Genomic DNA, 18,333 nt, shown 5'->3' with positions numbered 1-18,333 from the left:
CCTACCAGACCACAACATGCAGTTACTTGTTCAAAGTATAAACACTAAGCACGTTAAAAAATCTACTAAATCTGAGTATAGAAGAGCAGTTAATATATAACAAATTAAGTATTTTAGCAAACTGTTCAAAGATATGAACTGGAGAGATTTTACAGTGGTCAGGAGATGAATGAAAAATACAACACATTCATTGATAAAGTAAGTATCTTGATTGAAAACTGTTTTCCTCTAAAAGTAAATCAGATTAAACAAATGCCTACAAGAAAACCATGAATTACTCAAGGCATAAAATTATCTTGTAGCAAAAAAGAAAATTATTATCTTTCAGCCAGGAACAGCTCCAATGATGATTATTTAGTTCATTACAATCAATACTGCATAACATTAAAGAAAATAATCCAGACATCTAAGAAAATGCACTATGAAATGAAGATAGCAACAAAATAAAAACAATATGTGATATTGAGAAAGAGGAGGCTGAAAGAACTAGAAAGAAAGAGGAGAAGATAGCTTTAAGTGTAGATGAAACATTGGTAACAGATGCCTGTAATGTGACAAATACCTCAGTACTTTATGTATGTTGCTGATACCAAAAGAAGTAAAATTCATAATAAAACCTTCAAAATCAAAGCATTCTAGTGGTCATGCTGAAATATCAACGAAGTTGATTAAAGGGTATTCTTGTGGGTTTAGTAAAATTTTATGTTATTTGTGCAACCAGAACATGTCCTAATAAGCTGAAATATCCTGACATCACAACTCTGCAACTTCCAATCACCCCTTCTTTCAATAACTCATTGCTTTGTGCTGCAACAATGAGGTATTATTACACTTAGGTGAAAGCTCACATTGTGCTACAGTGCGTATTATTGTCCTATCTCACTGTCTGCTACGTTTACCAGTTCATTGCTAAAAAATTCCCACATACCTTGGTACAGGGTGATGGAAAATGAATGCATGGATCTGAGTTGCAGAGGAGAAGTGGAAGGGAGCAGTCAATCACTCCCCGAGTGCTGTTATTTTGCCTGTTGTGGCATTCATTTCAGTAACAATGGCGCAGTGGACCTCATCTTGTTTTCACTGTTGAATATCATTTCAAAAGTGATGAATCTTTTATCACCACTTAACGGCTTTTCCGTACACAGTTCAGTCTTGAGCCTAATGGTACGATACCTAATCACAACGCAATATTTCATTTGGTTAACTCCTTCTGCACACCTGGATCAGTTGTCAATCCAGTCAGCTGGTTGTCCTTGTACCGCTTGAACTACAGAAAATGACAACAGAGTAAGTGTGTCTATTATTCAAGGTCTCGTCACTCCACTATGCAGTGTGCTATACGTTTGGGCGTGTCACGTAGCTTGCTACAGCGCATCCTGAACTGAAAGTTACACTTCCATCCTTATCACATAATGTAAAACGGAAAACAATTATTATTGCCAAAATTATTTAATTGGATAGATAAAATCTATGTTCTAAAATAATGATGGTATAGAAGCATCACAAATGGGCTTTTGACAAAAGGAGACTGTTCTGTGAAAGAACACTTGGTGTTCTTGCTACTGACGATGTTTTGATAATGCAATGAAGCTTACTTTCACTTGGACGGTTTTTTAAATAAGCGGAACTGTCACTACTGGGCAGCAGACTATCCAAAATAATTGTATCACAAACCACTGTACAGTGCAAACGTGACCATGTGGTGTGAAGTTCCCAAAGTAGTGGTCATTGGGGAACATTATGTTGCAGTGTTACACAATTTCTTGTGGCCACAACTTGAGGCTTTGGGAACGAACATGGCACAAACCTCGTTCAGTCGATGATCTGAAGGTTGCAATATATGTTAAGTTAAAGAAAGGCTTCTAATGTATGTGTATGAAGATCTTTCTGATGAAATGTTATCTTTAAGAAAATAACTGCAGTTCTTAAACTAGGTAACTTTAGAGTGCACTGGTGCAAATGCATTTTACATGTGATCAAAATAAATCTAATCACATTAGCTTGTAGTTCACGCATTCTTTTTGCACCACCCTGAACCTGGGAGAATAGCACCTACTCTACCTGCCATAAAATTGGAGCATGAACATATTACATTAAAAAGCTGAAAGTGCTGCAGGCTAGCAGCATAAAGCACAATGATGTGACCTTGAAATCTATTCCACTCAAATAATCACTGTTAATGTCCTGTGTTCCAATAACAGTAAATTTCAGTAAAATGGCTCTGAGCACTAAGGGACTTAACTTCTGAGGTCATCAGTCCCCTAGCACTTAGAACTACTAAAACGTAACTAACCAAAGGACATCACAATCATCCATGCCCGAGGCAAGATTCGAACCTGCGACTTTAGCGGTTGTGCGGTTCCAGACTGTAGCGCCTAGAACCGCTCGGCCACCCCGGCCGGCTAGTACATTTCAATTAAGTATTTAAATAAGAGCTGTATTTTCTGAGTCATCTTAAACTGAAGTCAAATGAGTAAATAAAAAAAGTGTCCAATGTGTAAACTATAATTCACTTAGTGCTACTTACTTTGCATCTACCATAATAACACGACGCTCTATTGCACTCCTGTGCATAACTCCAGGCAATTTTCCTGATATACTGGCAGGCTGCAAGTTGCACGAAGAGAATGACTGTCGACGGCGAGCAAGATGACTCAACCGGCTTCCAGGAGACTGTCCAAGACTTCGTTGGTATCTTACTGAGCTTTTGCTTGCATTCCACGTTGTAAACCATGGATTGCAGCTGGATGCAGTTTCACGTCCCACAAAGCGTTCCTGAAGTCTCTGATACTGCCGATCTAGTTCTTCGGATACAGCACCGTGATTGTACCTTTCACAAATTTATATAAAAAATTACTTAATGTAGATATATATGGTGACACTGTATTTAGGTCATTTTGCTTGACAGTGCTGTTTTTATGGATGTGTCAAAACTCTCAGAGTATAGCATGAAAAATACACAAGCAGAAATTACACATCTTTTCCCTTTGAAGTGGAAAATGTGAGCAAGAAGTATAAAACAAAAACATAAATCAATATACAAGATATCGTAACTAAAAAGTTTTTTTTACATACTAAAATTACAGCAACATGTTTGTGCCCATACATAAATACATAACAAGCAAATTACATAAAAAAATTATTTCAGCAAAAATCTAAAAAATATGTATGTAATTTCCGAAATCTTTAACATTTAAATAAGAGTTTTATTATGAGACCAAAAAAGTTATAAATGGGCACATCATTCATCCTGGAATGATTACAACCCAGCTGTTGAAGAAGATACTGAGATACAGATGAGCTGTTTATTTTTCAAGAAGCTCTTTGCAGAGTGGGGAGTGGCCATGTATGTCAAAAATGATATTCCATTTAAATCTGTTGAGGTGCCAAAACAATGGACTAAAAGGTCACTGACTGTTGTGCAGAATTAGTTAAATTTAGTGAAACTAAAGTTGTATATAGTTATCTATAGGTCCTCAACTCCTGAATTCAAGACAGTTCTGTTCAAGCTAGGAAGAGTTCTCGGTTCACTTTATAGAAAGTAGCAAAAATTAGTTGGATGTTCTGACTTTAATATTAATTTTATAAGTCATTGTACAAATAAAATAATCTTGGAAGAGCTTCTAAATTTACATAATCTGATGCAGAATGTATTTTTTTCCAACCAGTATGCAGGGGGACAACAGCACCACTACAGACAACATTTTTGTTCATTCTTCATTACTGGAGGAGAATTCCATTAGTAAAAGGTTATGCACACCCACATACATATGCATGTTAAATATAATTAGCAGCTATTCAGAAATGTTAATCCTGGGAAATAGAGGATTTTTTAAAACCTCATTACAGAACAAGACTGGCAGGTTGTTGAAAGTGCTGATGACATAGATTATTTCTCATGCTCTTTCAAAACTGATTTTTGTTAGAACATTTAAAACAGGATACTACCAAAAGCAACCTGGGTGGCTGGCTGATGTGATAAGGATACCACGCAGAAAATGGGGAATTATATCAAAATGTTAGAAATAGTCACAATAGGGCTGCAGTAACCCATTACAAAAAGTACTGTAAGAAGGTTAAAAATGTCATTTGGAACGCAAAAGGTATGTGGTATGCAAATAGTTCAGCTTATTCTTGAAATAAATTGAAAACAATATGGTCAACCATGAAGGAAGTGTCTGGCCAACAGCACAGGGTCTATATGAATGTTATGTTTTTGTTACTGATAATGCAGATGTATGTACATGATCTAACAATGATTTTCTGAATATAGTATGTGCACTGAATAAACACTTAATTTCTACAGGGAATCATATAACTCTCTCAGCAAATAGCATTCTAAGACTGCTATCTGTAACACACCTTTGTGCAACTGACAAAGGGGACATTAAGTCAATAATTAAATTGCTGAAGACTATGGATTCTCATGGATATGACAGGGCAACTAGAAATATGCTAAATCACTGTGCTGCATGTGTCTGCCCTGTATTTAGCTACATTTGTAATTTTTCCTTTAGGAACGGTCAGTTTCCTGAACAGTTAAAGTGCTCAATAGTGAAACCGTTTTTTATAAAAGGAGAATGGGATAGTGTCGACAATTTTAGACCTATTTCTATACAAATTTCAGTTTACATAATTTACTATTGTGATAGATCTTATTTTAGTTTAGCCACAAAATATAAGTCATTTAATAAGTATCAGAACACTGTGCAGGGTAAAGATGCAGAGAGAGTGTGTGTGTGTGTGTGTGTGTGTGTGTGTGTGTGTGTGTGTGTGTGTGTGTGTGTGCGCGCGCGCGTGCACACTCTAAAAGCTTGCCAGTTACAAGCATCTTTTATGTATGTGTTCTGCCGCTGTTTGGCGAATAGATTTTTTATCTATCCAATTAAATAATTCTATCAATAATTGATTGTTTTTGTTGTTATACCATTTACTTTGTGTCATCAGGTTCTACCTTTGAAAGATGATGTGTGCAATAGAGGAAAGTGGCACTAACAATGCCTATGACATTGCAGGGGCAACAGAAAATTTGTTATACATTCAGTCAATTGGAACCTGTTAAATATGACAGACTATTTTTGGACTTAGTTCATATCAACATAATTGTGATGTTCTGAATGATGAAGTACTTTTGTATTGTGTAGTTACTGTAAAGAAAAGAACTATATATAATATGTTGTTTAACAGAAACACTGTATTTATTTTGAGAACTGGATGTGAGATTTGTATTCTTCACTTCCAGCAGTAAGTGCAAGTCTTCGAGAAACAAAGTTCAATCCAAAGAGTTTGGCAGGTGAGTTGAAATAGTATGATGAGCAGGATTGAATAACAGCAGGTCTTAACTAGAGTAATCTCCTTGAAATTATGAGGGACGCAGGGGTAAAATACAGGAAATGAAAGACTATTTCCAACTTGTACAGAAACCAGATTTCAGTTATGGGGCATGAAAGGGAAGCAATGGTTGCGAAGGGAGTGAGACAGGGTTGTAGCTTGTCCCTGACGTTATTCAATCTGTATATTGAGCAAGCAGTAAAGGAAATAAATAAATAATAATAAAAAAATTGGAGTAGGAATTAAAGTGCAGGGAGGAGAAATAAAAACTTGGAGGTTTGCCAATGGCATTGTAATTCTGTCAGAGACACAAAGGACTTGGAGAGCAGTTGAATGGGAAGGACAGTGTCTTGAAAGAAGGATATAAAATGAAAATTAACAAAAGCAAAATGAGAATAATGGAATATTGTCGAATTAAATCAGATGATGCTGACGGAATTGGATTAGGAAATGAAACACTTAAAGTAGTAGATGAGTTTTGCTATTTGGGGAGCAAAATAACTGATGATGGTCAAAGTAGTGAGGATATAAAATGTAAACTGACAACGACCATGAAAGCATTTCCGAAGAAAAGAAATTTGTTAACATCAAATATAGATTTAAGTATTCAGAAATATTTTCTGAAGATATTTGTATGGAGTGTAGCCATGTATACAAGTGAAACATGGATAATAAATGGATTAAACAAGAAGAGAACATGAGCTTTTGAAATGTGGTGCTACAGAAGAATGCAGGTGGGCAGATCATGTAACTAACGAGCAGATAATGAACAGAACTGAGGAGACAAGAAATTTGTGGAACAACTTCACTAAAATAATGGATTGCATGACAGAACAGTTTCTCAGACACCAAGGGATTGCCAATTTAGAATTGGAGGCAAGTGTTGGGGATAAAAATTATAGAGGGATACCAAGAGATGGATACAGTAAGCAGATTCAGAAAGATGTGGATTGCAGTAGTTACTCAGAGACAAAGAGGCTTGCAAAGGATAGAGTATGAATGGAGAGCTGCATCAAACCAGTCTTTGGACTGAAGACCACAACAACTCCAAATCATACTTTTCTTCATCGCTATGCAACAGCGGCAGCATCAACAATGAACTGCACCCATTTTTGGTGAAACAGCACAACTTACACATCAATCCAGTTTCCCATCGGCATTTATGTTTGGCAAGAGCCTGGTGATCTGTATAAAATCTGAGTTGAATAGTTTCCAATTATTTTTTTCTGTTGTGTTTATATTGCGAAAGAGTGAAAGTGGTTTTTCAACTAGAGTTAATGGGTGTGCTACAAATGCATAACTAGAGTGGTTACAATGTTAGGCTGAGGCCAATTAAACATGTGACAAGAAAAATGAATGCAGACGTCCCAGCTTGGTTTAGAAAATTTAGTACACAGTTCAGTAATGACCTACAGGAGATAACTGTTAATATAACAATAACAAACATGACACTTGGACAATCTAACACAACACTCGAGCAAACAAGCTTGGCACTAAAGAATACTAAAATCGAATTATAGAATGAAATAAAAACAACAAAAATCCACACAACATATCAATGAATCATGTAAGGAAGAGCAAGAAATACAAAATAGCATACTGTAGTAACATACGATACTTCCAACCTTACCAGAGAAGATAAATTCAGAAATATTGACACAGTGTGATTTACTGCAAAATGAAGTTAATGTGCAACTTAAGAAGTGTAAAACAGCACTTCTAACAATTAAAATAATTAACTGAGCAGGAGTTCAATATAATACACAATCAAATCTTAGGCACACAAGCAAGTAGAGAGTGTCGAATTGAAGCAAAGATTACGATGTACCCACTGTTTCTAGCTCAACACCTACTAGTTTGGAGGTCATCTAAATGGTCATAAAGCAGAAGAAAGGAGTGAATCGTATGCAGACACACCTCACTCTAAGGTGGAAACAGGCTGAACAGAGTGAACTACGGAAAATTTGGGATGACTTAACTAAAACCACGAAAGGAATCTCTGAACAACTAGACAGGTTGAGGAAGGAACAGGAGAAGCTATTGGTGCCCTAATGACGGAAGATTTCGAAGTAACAAACTCATTTAATGATTTTAAGCAAACATTTTCATATCCATGGAAGTGTACTTAAGTATAACATGCTCAGAAACTTAGCTTAGAAAGCTACTTAAACCGTAATGAGTATACTAATGAATATTTAAGCCTTGAGCACAGTCTTTGTCAGGAGAGGTGGAATGTAAGTGGATGTACCTAAGCTTACTATAGCTTTTATTTTTATTGTGAGTCTCTCAGAAGACCAACCTCTCATCCACGTTAAGTCATGTGGGTAACACTACAAAGTAGGGGATGACCTAAAGCAAAAAAGTACAGTGGGGACTTCTAGCGCCCTGGGATCAATACGGTAGCCACAAAGGCTCTGTAGGAACTCTAAAAGTGGTGATCAATGAGGCTCTGTGAAGCTGTGATAGGCCTAGCTAGCCAACGGTGGATTAACAACCAGCTATCAACAAGGAAACTAGCCTCCGAAAGGATGGATCTAAAATACAATGACACACCAGGACAAACAGACTACGAATTGGAACTTTTAACATTGGAACACTGACAGGAAAGATAGAGAAGATAGTGGGTATGATGGAAAGGAGAAAGCTACATATTTTAGGTATGGGAGAGACAAGATGGAAAAGAAAAGGCAGTAGGGAACTGAAGAAAGGTTATAGACTATATAGGAGTGAAAACGTAGAAGGTAGACAAAAGGGAGTGGGCATTGTTATGAGGAATGGTCTAAAAGAAGAGGTACAGACATGGTTCAGATGTACATGCCCCAAGTGGACTTTGAGGAAGAACTATAAAAGCAGTTGACTGGAAAAAGGGTAATAGTGATGAGAGACTTGAATGCACATGTAGGGAGTGAAAGACAAGGGTATGGATATGTACTGGGAGCAGAAGAATGGGGAAGCAGAAATGAAGAAGCAAAAGACTGCTGTAATTCTGAGAGACAAATGATGTAGTGATAGGTAACTCATGGTTTCAGAAGAAAGAGAACCACAAAAAAGTGGTACAACAGGAATCTAGCGCAGAAATCTTTGATGTATTACATGCTCTATGATTGGGAAACAAAGATGACTGTAATGGAGGAGTGGGCGATTCAGGGGAGGGGACCAAACAGCGAGGTCATTGGTCCCAAAAGAGTAAGGAAGGATGGAGAAGGAAGTTGGCTGTGCCCTTTCGAAGGATCCATCCCAGCATTTGCCTAAAGTGATTTACGGAAAACACTGAAAACCTACATCAAGATGATTGATGCAGGTTTGAACCATTGTCCTCCCAAATACGAGTCCAGTGTGCTAACCACAGTGTCACCTCGCTCAGTGACTGTAATGGGCAGAAAGGTCCTACCGTCACAGGCATTAGACAGTGACCACCACCAGCTACTAGCAACGAGCATGAGAATAATGAAAGAATGGAAGAATTTTGCAAAAACAGACATAATGTCTGCAGGGATACTGCAATCATTTTTTTATGCAATGTTACTTATAATCCATCTTGATTGAAAATATTTATTCACATGACCGGTTTCAGTTCCTCTAGAACCATCTTCAGATCTGCAAATTTCAGTTACAGGAGTAACCTGTCCACACTCAGCACGTCACATTGTGACGCAGCATGTGAAGGTTGCTGAGTGTGGGCAGGTTACTCCTGTAACCGAAATTTGCAGATCTGAAGATGGTTCTAGAGGAACGAAAACCGGTCATGTGAATAAATATTTTGTAATCAAAACATATTATAAGTAACATTGCAGAATGGAAGAAGACTGAGAACCATGAAGGGAGAATTAAAGTATGGAAACTGAAGAAAAAGGAAGTCAAGGAAGAATACCAGGAGATTATAAGAAAAAGGTTACCAAATGATTGAGGAGGGGGGGGGGGGGGGGGCAGGAGAAGAGGAATGGATACATTTTAGAAGTGTTACATTAGAAGCTGCAGTAGATGTATGCAGAAGAACAAGTGGTAGAAAATGAAGGAATGAGACACGTTGAAGGACTGAGAGAGCCAAGGAGTAGTGGGGAAGGAAGAACAAGGTCTTCAGATGGTAGTTCTGAGAGAGGTCCGAATTAACAAGACAGGAGTGCCAGAAAAAGAAGAAAGAGGCAAATAAGACAGTGGCTGAGGAGAGAAGAAAGTGGATGGAAGAATGGGCAAACACGATGGAGGAAGGTAACAGAAGAACTAAGAATGTACTGCATGGAGTGGACAAAAGTAAGAGGAGAGGTCTGAGAGAGGATGCAGCAATGATAAATAAAAAGGATAATGAGATTAATAACAAAGAGACACAGAAGATAGTGTGGGAGGAGTACTTTGAGCATTTGCTAAATCTAAATGGACTTGGAGATGATGATAATAGACTACAGGAGGTAGAAGTAAACTCTGGGGGAGAAAAGGACCTGACATGGAAAGAAATGGAAATGGCAATGGACAAGATGAAAGGAGGAAATGCACCAGATATGGACGAAGTAAGTGTTGAAAGGTTGAAGTCAGCAACAGAAGTTGGGAAACAGTGACTGTATTATGAGGGTGGTGATGTAGGAAGGACTGTAGAACTACAAGAGAGTCACACTGATACCACACTATGCCAAGGAATATGAAAAGATCCTGGAAAGCAGAATCCAAATACGAGTTGAGAACAAACAGAGTGGAACGGCATGGCTTCAGACTTGTGAGGTCAATGGTTGACCTCGTATTTGCAGTGAGGCAGCTTCATGAGCACAACTATGAATCTAGGGAAGACCTGGTGATGGCATTTCTCGATACAGAAAAGGCATTTGGTAGTGTCTGTAGAAGAAAGGTCTGGGAAGCACAAGAAAAGAAAGGAGTGGAAAAACAGACAACAAACAGTGGATTCAGGAACAGTTGTAAGAAACTGTGAGACAGTATGGAATGAAATTTGATGTAAACAAATGTGCAATCATGGTCACAACTAGAAAGAAAGAAGATAGACCAACTAGTGGAATAAGGATTGGTAGTGAGCAACTGAAGAAGGTGGAGAGTGTCAAGCACTTGGGAAGTGCGATAGAGGAAAATGGAAGAAACGAGAAAGAGATCAGTGAATGTGGCAGACAGACGGAAACATTCCTGTGAAGTGTTAGGAGCCTGGTTTGGGACAAAAGATGTACCACAAAAGAGCAAAGAAGAGATATGTGGAAGCTACTACATCCCAATACTGACCTATGCACCTGAAACATAGTTAATGAAGAAAAGAGAAGCAAGCAGAGTGCAGGCATGTGAAATGAAGTTCCTCAGAAGTATAATAGGTATAATAATGAGAGAGAAGATGAGGAACGAAAGGTTAAGGGAAAGTGTGAAAGAGGAATCCTTGGACAGCTGGATAGTAACATCAAGGCTAAGATTATATGGGCTCTTACAGAGAGTGGAAAACAAAAGTATACCCAAGAAGATAGATGAAATGTAGATGCAAAAGGAAATGACCAAGTTGTGTGTGTGTTTTAGAGCTTACAGTCACCCAACAGTGAGGTTCCTAGAATCTTTATGCATATTAAAAGAAAAGAATGTGGATAAAATTACAAAAATGTTATCACAGTGAGGAGGAAACCTATAAAATGACACTCATGCATGCACTCCCATCTCACTCACATTTACCACACAATCACTCTACCTCACAAGCCTTAAGACAATGGAGAAAGGGTGAAAAGTACTATAGCTGGAATTAAAACAGAAATAAAACAACAGAATGAACTAAAATAGAGGCACACAAAAAGGTGACTGGCTGACCACTTACAAAAAACGTGGGTGAGCCAGTCACCCTGTTAACACATTAAAAACATCTCCCTAAAATTTTTGGAAACATATTGCACAAATCACAAAACCTTAAAAATCTCACCACATTTATTTGAACATTACTTGAAAGAGAGCGCAGATCTGTCGTCAAATCTGCCGTTGACAGCTGGTCAGAAAATAAAACAGTCTAATGAAATGTGGCACACAGTGATCTGTGCACCACACATTGGACAGTCCTCTCACTCAAGCAAGAAGCCATGCATCAAAGGGCCGTGGTGTATGCAAAGACGAGTAAGAAAGATCTTGTCCACTTGAAGTGGCTGAAAGGGGGTATGCTACTGCCATGTTGTCAGTTTTACTAGATGGAGCTTAATTTCTGCCACTTCCAGCCACTCATCCTCCCATTGATATCTCCACAGCGAGGTGACAGGATGTAGGGTTATGGCACACCTAACTAGCTCAGCCTCATGACACGCCTCTATGGCTGCTACATCTGCCCTTTCATTCCCTGCAATACCCATGTGCCCTGGCACCCAGCAGAAAGACATCTCCTTCCCCAGATGTTGTAATTGGAGGAAGGCATTCTAGATATTCTGGGGTACTACATGAGCTGGGACAATTGTTGCAGAGAACGAAGGGCACTCATTGAATTGGAACAGACAAGGACTTTAGTATTCGAATCTCATCTCATCTGCTCCAGCAGCCACAATATTGCATATAATTTGGTGGCAAAGGTAGTAAAGTTTTGAGGCAGTTGGACCTTGAGGACACAATCCAGGAAAAACAACAGAGCAACCAATCGAGTCCTCTCTTTTGACCCATCCATAGAGGCAGCTGTAAAGGTGTGGTGCTCAGTTAAAAGTCCTTAAATAAAGTATTAAAACATTGCAGGAGTGCACCCTTTCCTGTACTGCACCAAATCTAAAATTACTCTGGGCTTCTGCAGTAACCAGGGTGGCAGATGGTTAAAACCTAGGATTTGTTGTTGTACTTGCTCCACACCAAGTGACTCCACCACAAACTGCTTGTGGATCCCTAACTACATTTTTGCCTGCTGACAGTCAGAGAAAAGGCTTCCAGAGGTGGATGAGCAGCTATGGTATACATGTGAAGTCAGAGCTGCAAGGAACTTACATGCCTGACATACCATGAGGAGCTGCCACCAGATGGTGCGTCGTGGTTTCGCAGCCTAAGCACAGAGACTGGGTATGGGGCTGGTCCTGTAAGCATCTGTGGCAAGCCTAATTCCCTCAAGATGGATAGCATCAATAATCTTCAGTTAAGAAGTCCTCCCTGACCCACACACTGTGCATCCATAGGCAGCAGCAAACACAGAAAACCCCAGTTTGCCCCCCCCCCCCCCCCCAGACCTAAGGCTAAGGCACTTTATGATATTAAGTGCCTCCTGGGTTCTGGCTTTCAGATCTTTCAGGCGTGTAACCACGATAGTTTGGAGTAAAAAAATGAGGACCAGAAACCTCACAGGGTCTTTAAAATATAGAATGGTGTTTCACATATGCAATTCATGTAAATTAAAAATATGATAAGAATGATTCAAATGAACACATGCACACACTTATCTGCAGAAAACTGAAAAACCGTTTTCGAAGTCCACTCCTCTAACCTCCACACTGTAAGTTGTTGCAACTGACAGTTTGCTATTGCAACACTGGAAAAGGAAGGAAGGAAGATTGGGTTTAATGTACCATCAACATCAAAGTCATTAGAGATTGAGCACAAGCTCAGACTGTGTCAGGGATGGAGAAGGAAATCGGCCATGCCCTTTCAAAGGAACCATCCAGGCAATGACCTGAAGTGATTTAGGGAAACCACAGAAAACCTAAATCTGGATTGCCAGATGCAGGTTTGAACCGTCGTCTCCTTGAGTGTAAGTCCAACGTGCTAACCACTGTGCAACTTCACTCAGCTGCAACACTGGAGGAGGAACAGAAAACAGCAATATTGTCCACAAATAAGGAACACTTTACAGGACTCCTTACCACAGGCATGATACAGTTTATGGCTATGGCACAAGAGGGTAACACATGAAACACTACCCTGAGGAACACCTTTCTCCTGCTCAGAAAGATCTGATAGCATGTCACCAAACTCAAGACCTAAAATCCCGGTTAGACAGGAAGAACCACATGAAAAGGAGAGGTGGCCATGAAAGCCCCATCAAGGGAGCTGCATAAGAATACTGTTTTTCTAAGTAGTGCCTTACTGATATCGAAAAATATGCTGAGACAGTGATGTTCATGCAGGAAAGCCTGCTGAATAACTGCCTCTAGCAGGGTCAGGGTGTTGACAATGAACGGAAATCTCCAGAACCCTCACTGAGTGTGGCTAAGGAATTGCCCAGTCTCTAACAACCAGACCAGGCGATAGTTAATCACTCACACCAGCATCTTTCCTACACAGCTCATTACAGTGATACTCCGGTAACTACTGGGACATATGCAGTCTTTTCCTGATTTGAAAAGAGGTATCAGAACTGCCTCTCTCCACGAGCTAGAAAAGTTGCCTGTCTGCAATATAAAATTAAAACATTCAAGGAGGCTTTCGTTTGACACTGCTGGCAAATGTTGAAGAATGTAGTACCGGATTTGGCCGTGACTGGGTGCAGCATCACGAGTTTCAGACAGTGCCAATTCTAGCTCCCACGTGGAGACCAGCAGTTGTAAGACTCAGAATTATGGTGCCTTAAGTCGAACTTGTCCCTCTCTGCAGTCACATGGTAGCAGCAAAACGTTAGATCCTGGCTGGCATCAACGGTAGTCGCTGCAAAATGCTCTGCCATCATCTGTGCATTGTTGGAGACACCCCTGCATCAGCGCTGCTGTCCTGGAGTCCGGGAACCCTGGCCACGATCTTTCCTGTTAATTTCCTGAACGATGCATTGAGCCTTGGCTCATGTGACCCAAAAGGCTGCGTGGTTGTCAGCTATTGTGCAGTATTAAACTCGAAGAGCTGCATGCATGTCCCAGATTGTTGAACAGCACTCACTGGTCAACCAAAGAACAGGATACCTCCTAAGATGACCTGAGGGCTTTGGATAGACAAGTCAGCAGCATTATGAATCACTCGTATGATGTGGTCCACCAATTCCTGGATGCTGTCACGGTTTTCTAACACAGATAGCAGGCTGAACTACATCCAGCTAGACCTGCTAACCATTCATTTTGGTGGCTCCACAGGCAGCTAATGATCCATCTTGTAGATGAAAGCAGAGTGGGATGCAGAGAGGTCGATGGCTGAGAATGACCTAGCAACAGCACAGAAATGAGTGGGGGAACCTGTTTTGAGGAAGCACAGTTTGTGAGACATCATGAGGCTTTCCAAAATGTGGACCAAGCAAGGTGGTGCAGTGGCTAGCACACTGGACTCACATTTGGGAGTACAACAGTTCAACCCAGCGTCATCCCATCCTGATTTAGGTATTCTGTGATTTCCCTAAATCGCTTCAAACAAATATTAGGCTGGTTCCTATGAGAGGGCACGGCCATCTTCCTTCCCCATCCTTCCTTAATTAATGACCTCGCTGTTTGGTCCCCTTCCCCCAAATCTACCAACCAACCAAAATGTGACCCAGAGGGCAAGTCAAGTGTCTGCCCCATAATACATTATGTGCATTGAAGTCATCCAGTATGAGAAATGTTTGGAGGAGTTGTTCCATAAGGCCTGTGAGAGCCTCGGAGTCCACTGCATCTTTTGAAGGTAACTACAGTGAGCAAAAAGTGATCCTCCAACACGCATGAATTTCAGTGTAACTACTTGCAGGTCAATAGCCAGAAGGAGAGCAGAGCACTGGTGAGCATTACTGACAAACACATGAAAACCACCCTAGGCTCTTCCCCTTGTCAGGTCATCACTACAGTGGAAAGTTTAGACCTGTAGCAAAGGGATTCAATGTCTTTAAAATGTGTACCTTGTACACACAAGTACAGAGGGTTCTGCCACCTGAGTCCTGAAACCATTCATGTTCCACTGTAGTATGGGAGCCATTTCAGTGGTGTGGTTTTAATTTAACACTATCTTTGTACCGGGGAGATGAGGCACTTGTAGAGCATGGGGGACTGGAGAGTCTGCTGGGTCTGGTGATCAGGCATCTAACTCTATGATGTCCTCCTCATCAGTCAGACGTGCCAGAATGATGTCTGAAGGCATCCGGGACAGCTTTTGATCTGAATGTTGTGACCCTTTACCTGCTCCCGTTCCCTTTGAGGGTGATGGGGAAAGGGGATGTTCTGCTTTTGATGTGTCTTCTTGACACTCACTGCAGAACTGTTGCTGGTCTCTTTCATAGCTCCTTGGAATGCTATGTCTTTATTCAGTTTGCTTTGGCATGTACAGGTGCTTGTGGTGGATAGTGGTATGCTGGACGTTGCCTCCATCAAAGCATCCACCTTGGGAAAAGATTTCTGTACTATGGAAGCATACAAGGTGGCAAAGACTGAAGGTTTTTCTACCTTATTCATTTTTGGCATCAGCATAGGGGATCCACTTGGTCACTTTTAGTTCCTGAATTTGCATTCCTCAGTAAAAAACAGGACAGTCTCATCTCTAGACTGGGTGGCTCCTACAGCAATTGATACAGATCACCAGAGATGGGCAGTCAGTCTCAGTGTCATGGACTACTTTTCAACACTTCCCACAAGTAACTTCACCTCCACAACTGATTGCTGTATGGCCAATATACTAGCAATTATAGCATTGCATAGGGTTAAGCACTTAAGACCTAATTGTAAGTTGGAGGAACCCTGCCACAATATCTTCAGACAGCTTTGGAGAATTCAAGGTGGCAATGGAAGTGGCTGTCTTCTCAATTTATCCATTATTCTTTCGCATTCGTTGATCCACATCCACTATTCCCTGTGATGCCCAATCTTGTTTCATCTCTGCTATGTCCATGTCCACGATATCACAGCACGTGACCACACTCTTGATTGAGTTGAAAGAGGTGTGCAACTCAACAACAATATAAAATCATCCAATTTGTGTGATTTCTTCAGAAGTTTCACTTGCTTTGACTAGTTAGTTTTGACCAACACAGAACCACTATGCAGTTGTTTAACAGACTTTAAGATGCCAGTAAGTCCTCCTAAATCTTTATGGATATAGAACATCCCCTACTTCCTCTTGATCACCAGAAACACATTTTAATTTCTGACTCCTTGTGCCCTGTTACTGAAATTCAGCTGATTCTGATTATAAGAGGGCAAGCCTCCTCATTCTTTCAGATGAATGGTTGTGAGTACTCCCAGGCAGTACACCCAACATACTGGGATGAGAAGATGATTTCGAGGGTTCCATCTCAGCCCCATGAGCAGCTAGGGAAATAAGGGTCTACTTAAACAGTTCCCCCCCCCCCCCCCCCAGGGGCCTGAGTAAACCTAGTACAACTGAGGAGTGACAGGTTCCTCAGGATTTGCCCACTAATGACTGTTCCATCCTTAACAGCCACGCATCTCATTGGCATGCCACACACCTTGAGTTAGAGGTGTTTTTCATTGAGGTTTTTACCATTCTTGTAACCTGAGAGGTTAGGTCGAGATGCCCGTTTCCTATGACACCCAGTACTCCACTGCCACGCTGTACAGTGGTCACTGAAGTGTGCCCAGATCTTATGGTAACAGAGGATAGGTGGTGCTCACCAGTCTTCAGCTCAGGAAACCAAACGAATGCTGAGCCCCTGAGGTTCCAGAGATTCAAATTAATCTTAATGTATTACCTTATTTATTAAGTGGGCTTTTCCCAGTAGAAGTGTTGTATAAAAAGTTTAGAGAAAACCATTCTTAAAAATTTTTTCTTGGCCTGAAATATATGAAGTATTTACAAGAATAGATAGAAAGGAATTGATTAGATGTGCACAATGTTGAGTGCAAGAATGTAATTTAAAAGCAAGCATCCCTAATTTTAAACTCAGTGGCATGGTGCTAGTGACAGTCTTCCATCATACTTCACAATTAAAGAAAGAAATGAGGAAGTTTTTCCACTGTTATGAAGATCCATACAAAATTATGGGGATTGCACACCCAGAAGGTCCTTTCTTAGTAGACCCTATGAGTGGAAAAGAGAAAGGTCTCTATAATACATGTAGATGTGATCAAAAGATGTGTGTCATAAGAAATATCTCTTTACAACTACAACAGTTCTACACCAGTAAGTGGCACACAATAGAAATTAACGAGACTGCATAACCTAGACGAGTTATTTATTCTAGTCTGAGCTGGATGTTACTTCCCTCACATTTGACAGGGGGATCAAGGTAGATATACCATTAGCTAGGAAGTGTAGACATGACAGGCTAACATACAGGTACAATTGTTGAACTACACAATAGAAGGGCATTCAGATTTACAGTAGCGACTCATTATGTACAGAGAAATGGTGACTGATTATGTACAGAAAAGTAACACATATTCAGTAAACAAAACAGATTAAAAACCAGGTATGAATAGGTTATCTCAATACATATGTGTAAAAGAAGAAGATAGAGTTGTAAATGCTATCAACAAGATAGTGAACCCTATTCTGTATGTATGTGTGGTGTACTGGAAGGGACAGGTGGATCTAGAAGAAAAAGATAGCCTACACCTGAGAGAAAAGGGATGCTACATAAATATGGACACTGCCATTGTGGAACAGTAAAAGATTGTTTGAGGGTGGTTTTTCAGCAGAAAGAGGTGAATCTTGACAATTACTACCCAAGTTGATACCATTTGTTTAGAGGTCCCTCCAAAGTAGCAAAATAGAAGGATTTACCTGAATCTGTTAATCTGTTCAATAGGCTAATTTAAAGATGACATGCAAGTGATTAAGTTTTGTTTGCTATTATCCACATTTGAAAAAGATAGGTAACTAACTACAGAACGCCAGACAATAAATGTTTGTTAACTGTTCAAAACATGTAACTCCTCTGGTTTGGTGGCAGTTTATGAATGCTGAAGGCATTTGATGAGGAAACTGCATTCGTAACAATGAATGTGCTGTTCCCTGTAACAACTATGCAGGGCAATATCCCAGTATAGCTCTGTGAATTTTACAGTCTCTCATATTCATTTTAATTTTTTTAAATTTTTATTGGAGAAGATAGGTAATATGGCTGGGTTTGTAAGAATTTTCTAAGGGGAGGTTTAAGCAATTTAGTCCATGAAAAGTTTTATGAGCAAGGCTAGAAAAGCCTGAGTTCTGGAATAAATGTACTTGATTTGA

General features: G+C 40.0%; 1 protein-coding gene across 1 annotated transcript in view; it reads right to left on the bottom strand.

Annotated features, from left to right (window-relative positions):
• LOC124789618 overlaps positions 1 to 18,333 on the bottom strand; it is an 81,015-nt gene that overhangs the window by 17,267 nt on the left and 45,415 nt on the right. Inside the window, exon 4 of the mRNA XM_047257038.1 lies at positions 2,528 to 2,830. Coding sequence (XP_047112994.1) covers positions 2,528 to 2,830 — 303 coding nt within the window. The remainder of the gene's footprint in view (positions 1 to 2,527; positions 2,831 to 18,333) is intronic.

The sequence above is a fragment of the Schistocerca piceifrons genome, chromosome 3 (assembly GCF_021461385.2).
Source record: "Schistocerca piceifrons isolate TAMUIC-IGC-003096 chromosome 3, iqSchPice1.1, whole genome shotgun sequence".
In the NCBI taxonomy this organism is placed as follows: Eukaryota; Metazoa; Arthropoda; class Insecta; order Orthoptera; family Acrididae; genus Schistocerca; species Schistocerca piceifrons.
This window is presented reverse-complemented; position numbering and strand designations above follow the sequence as displayed.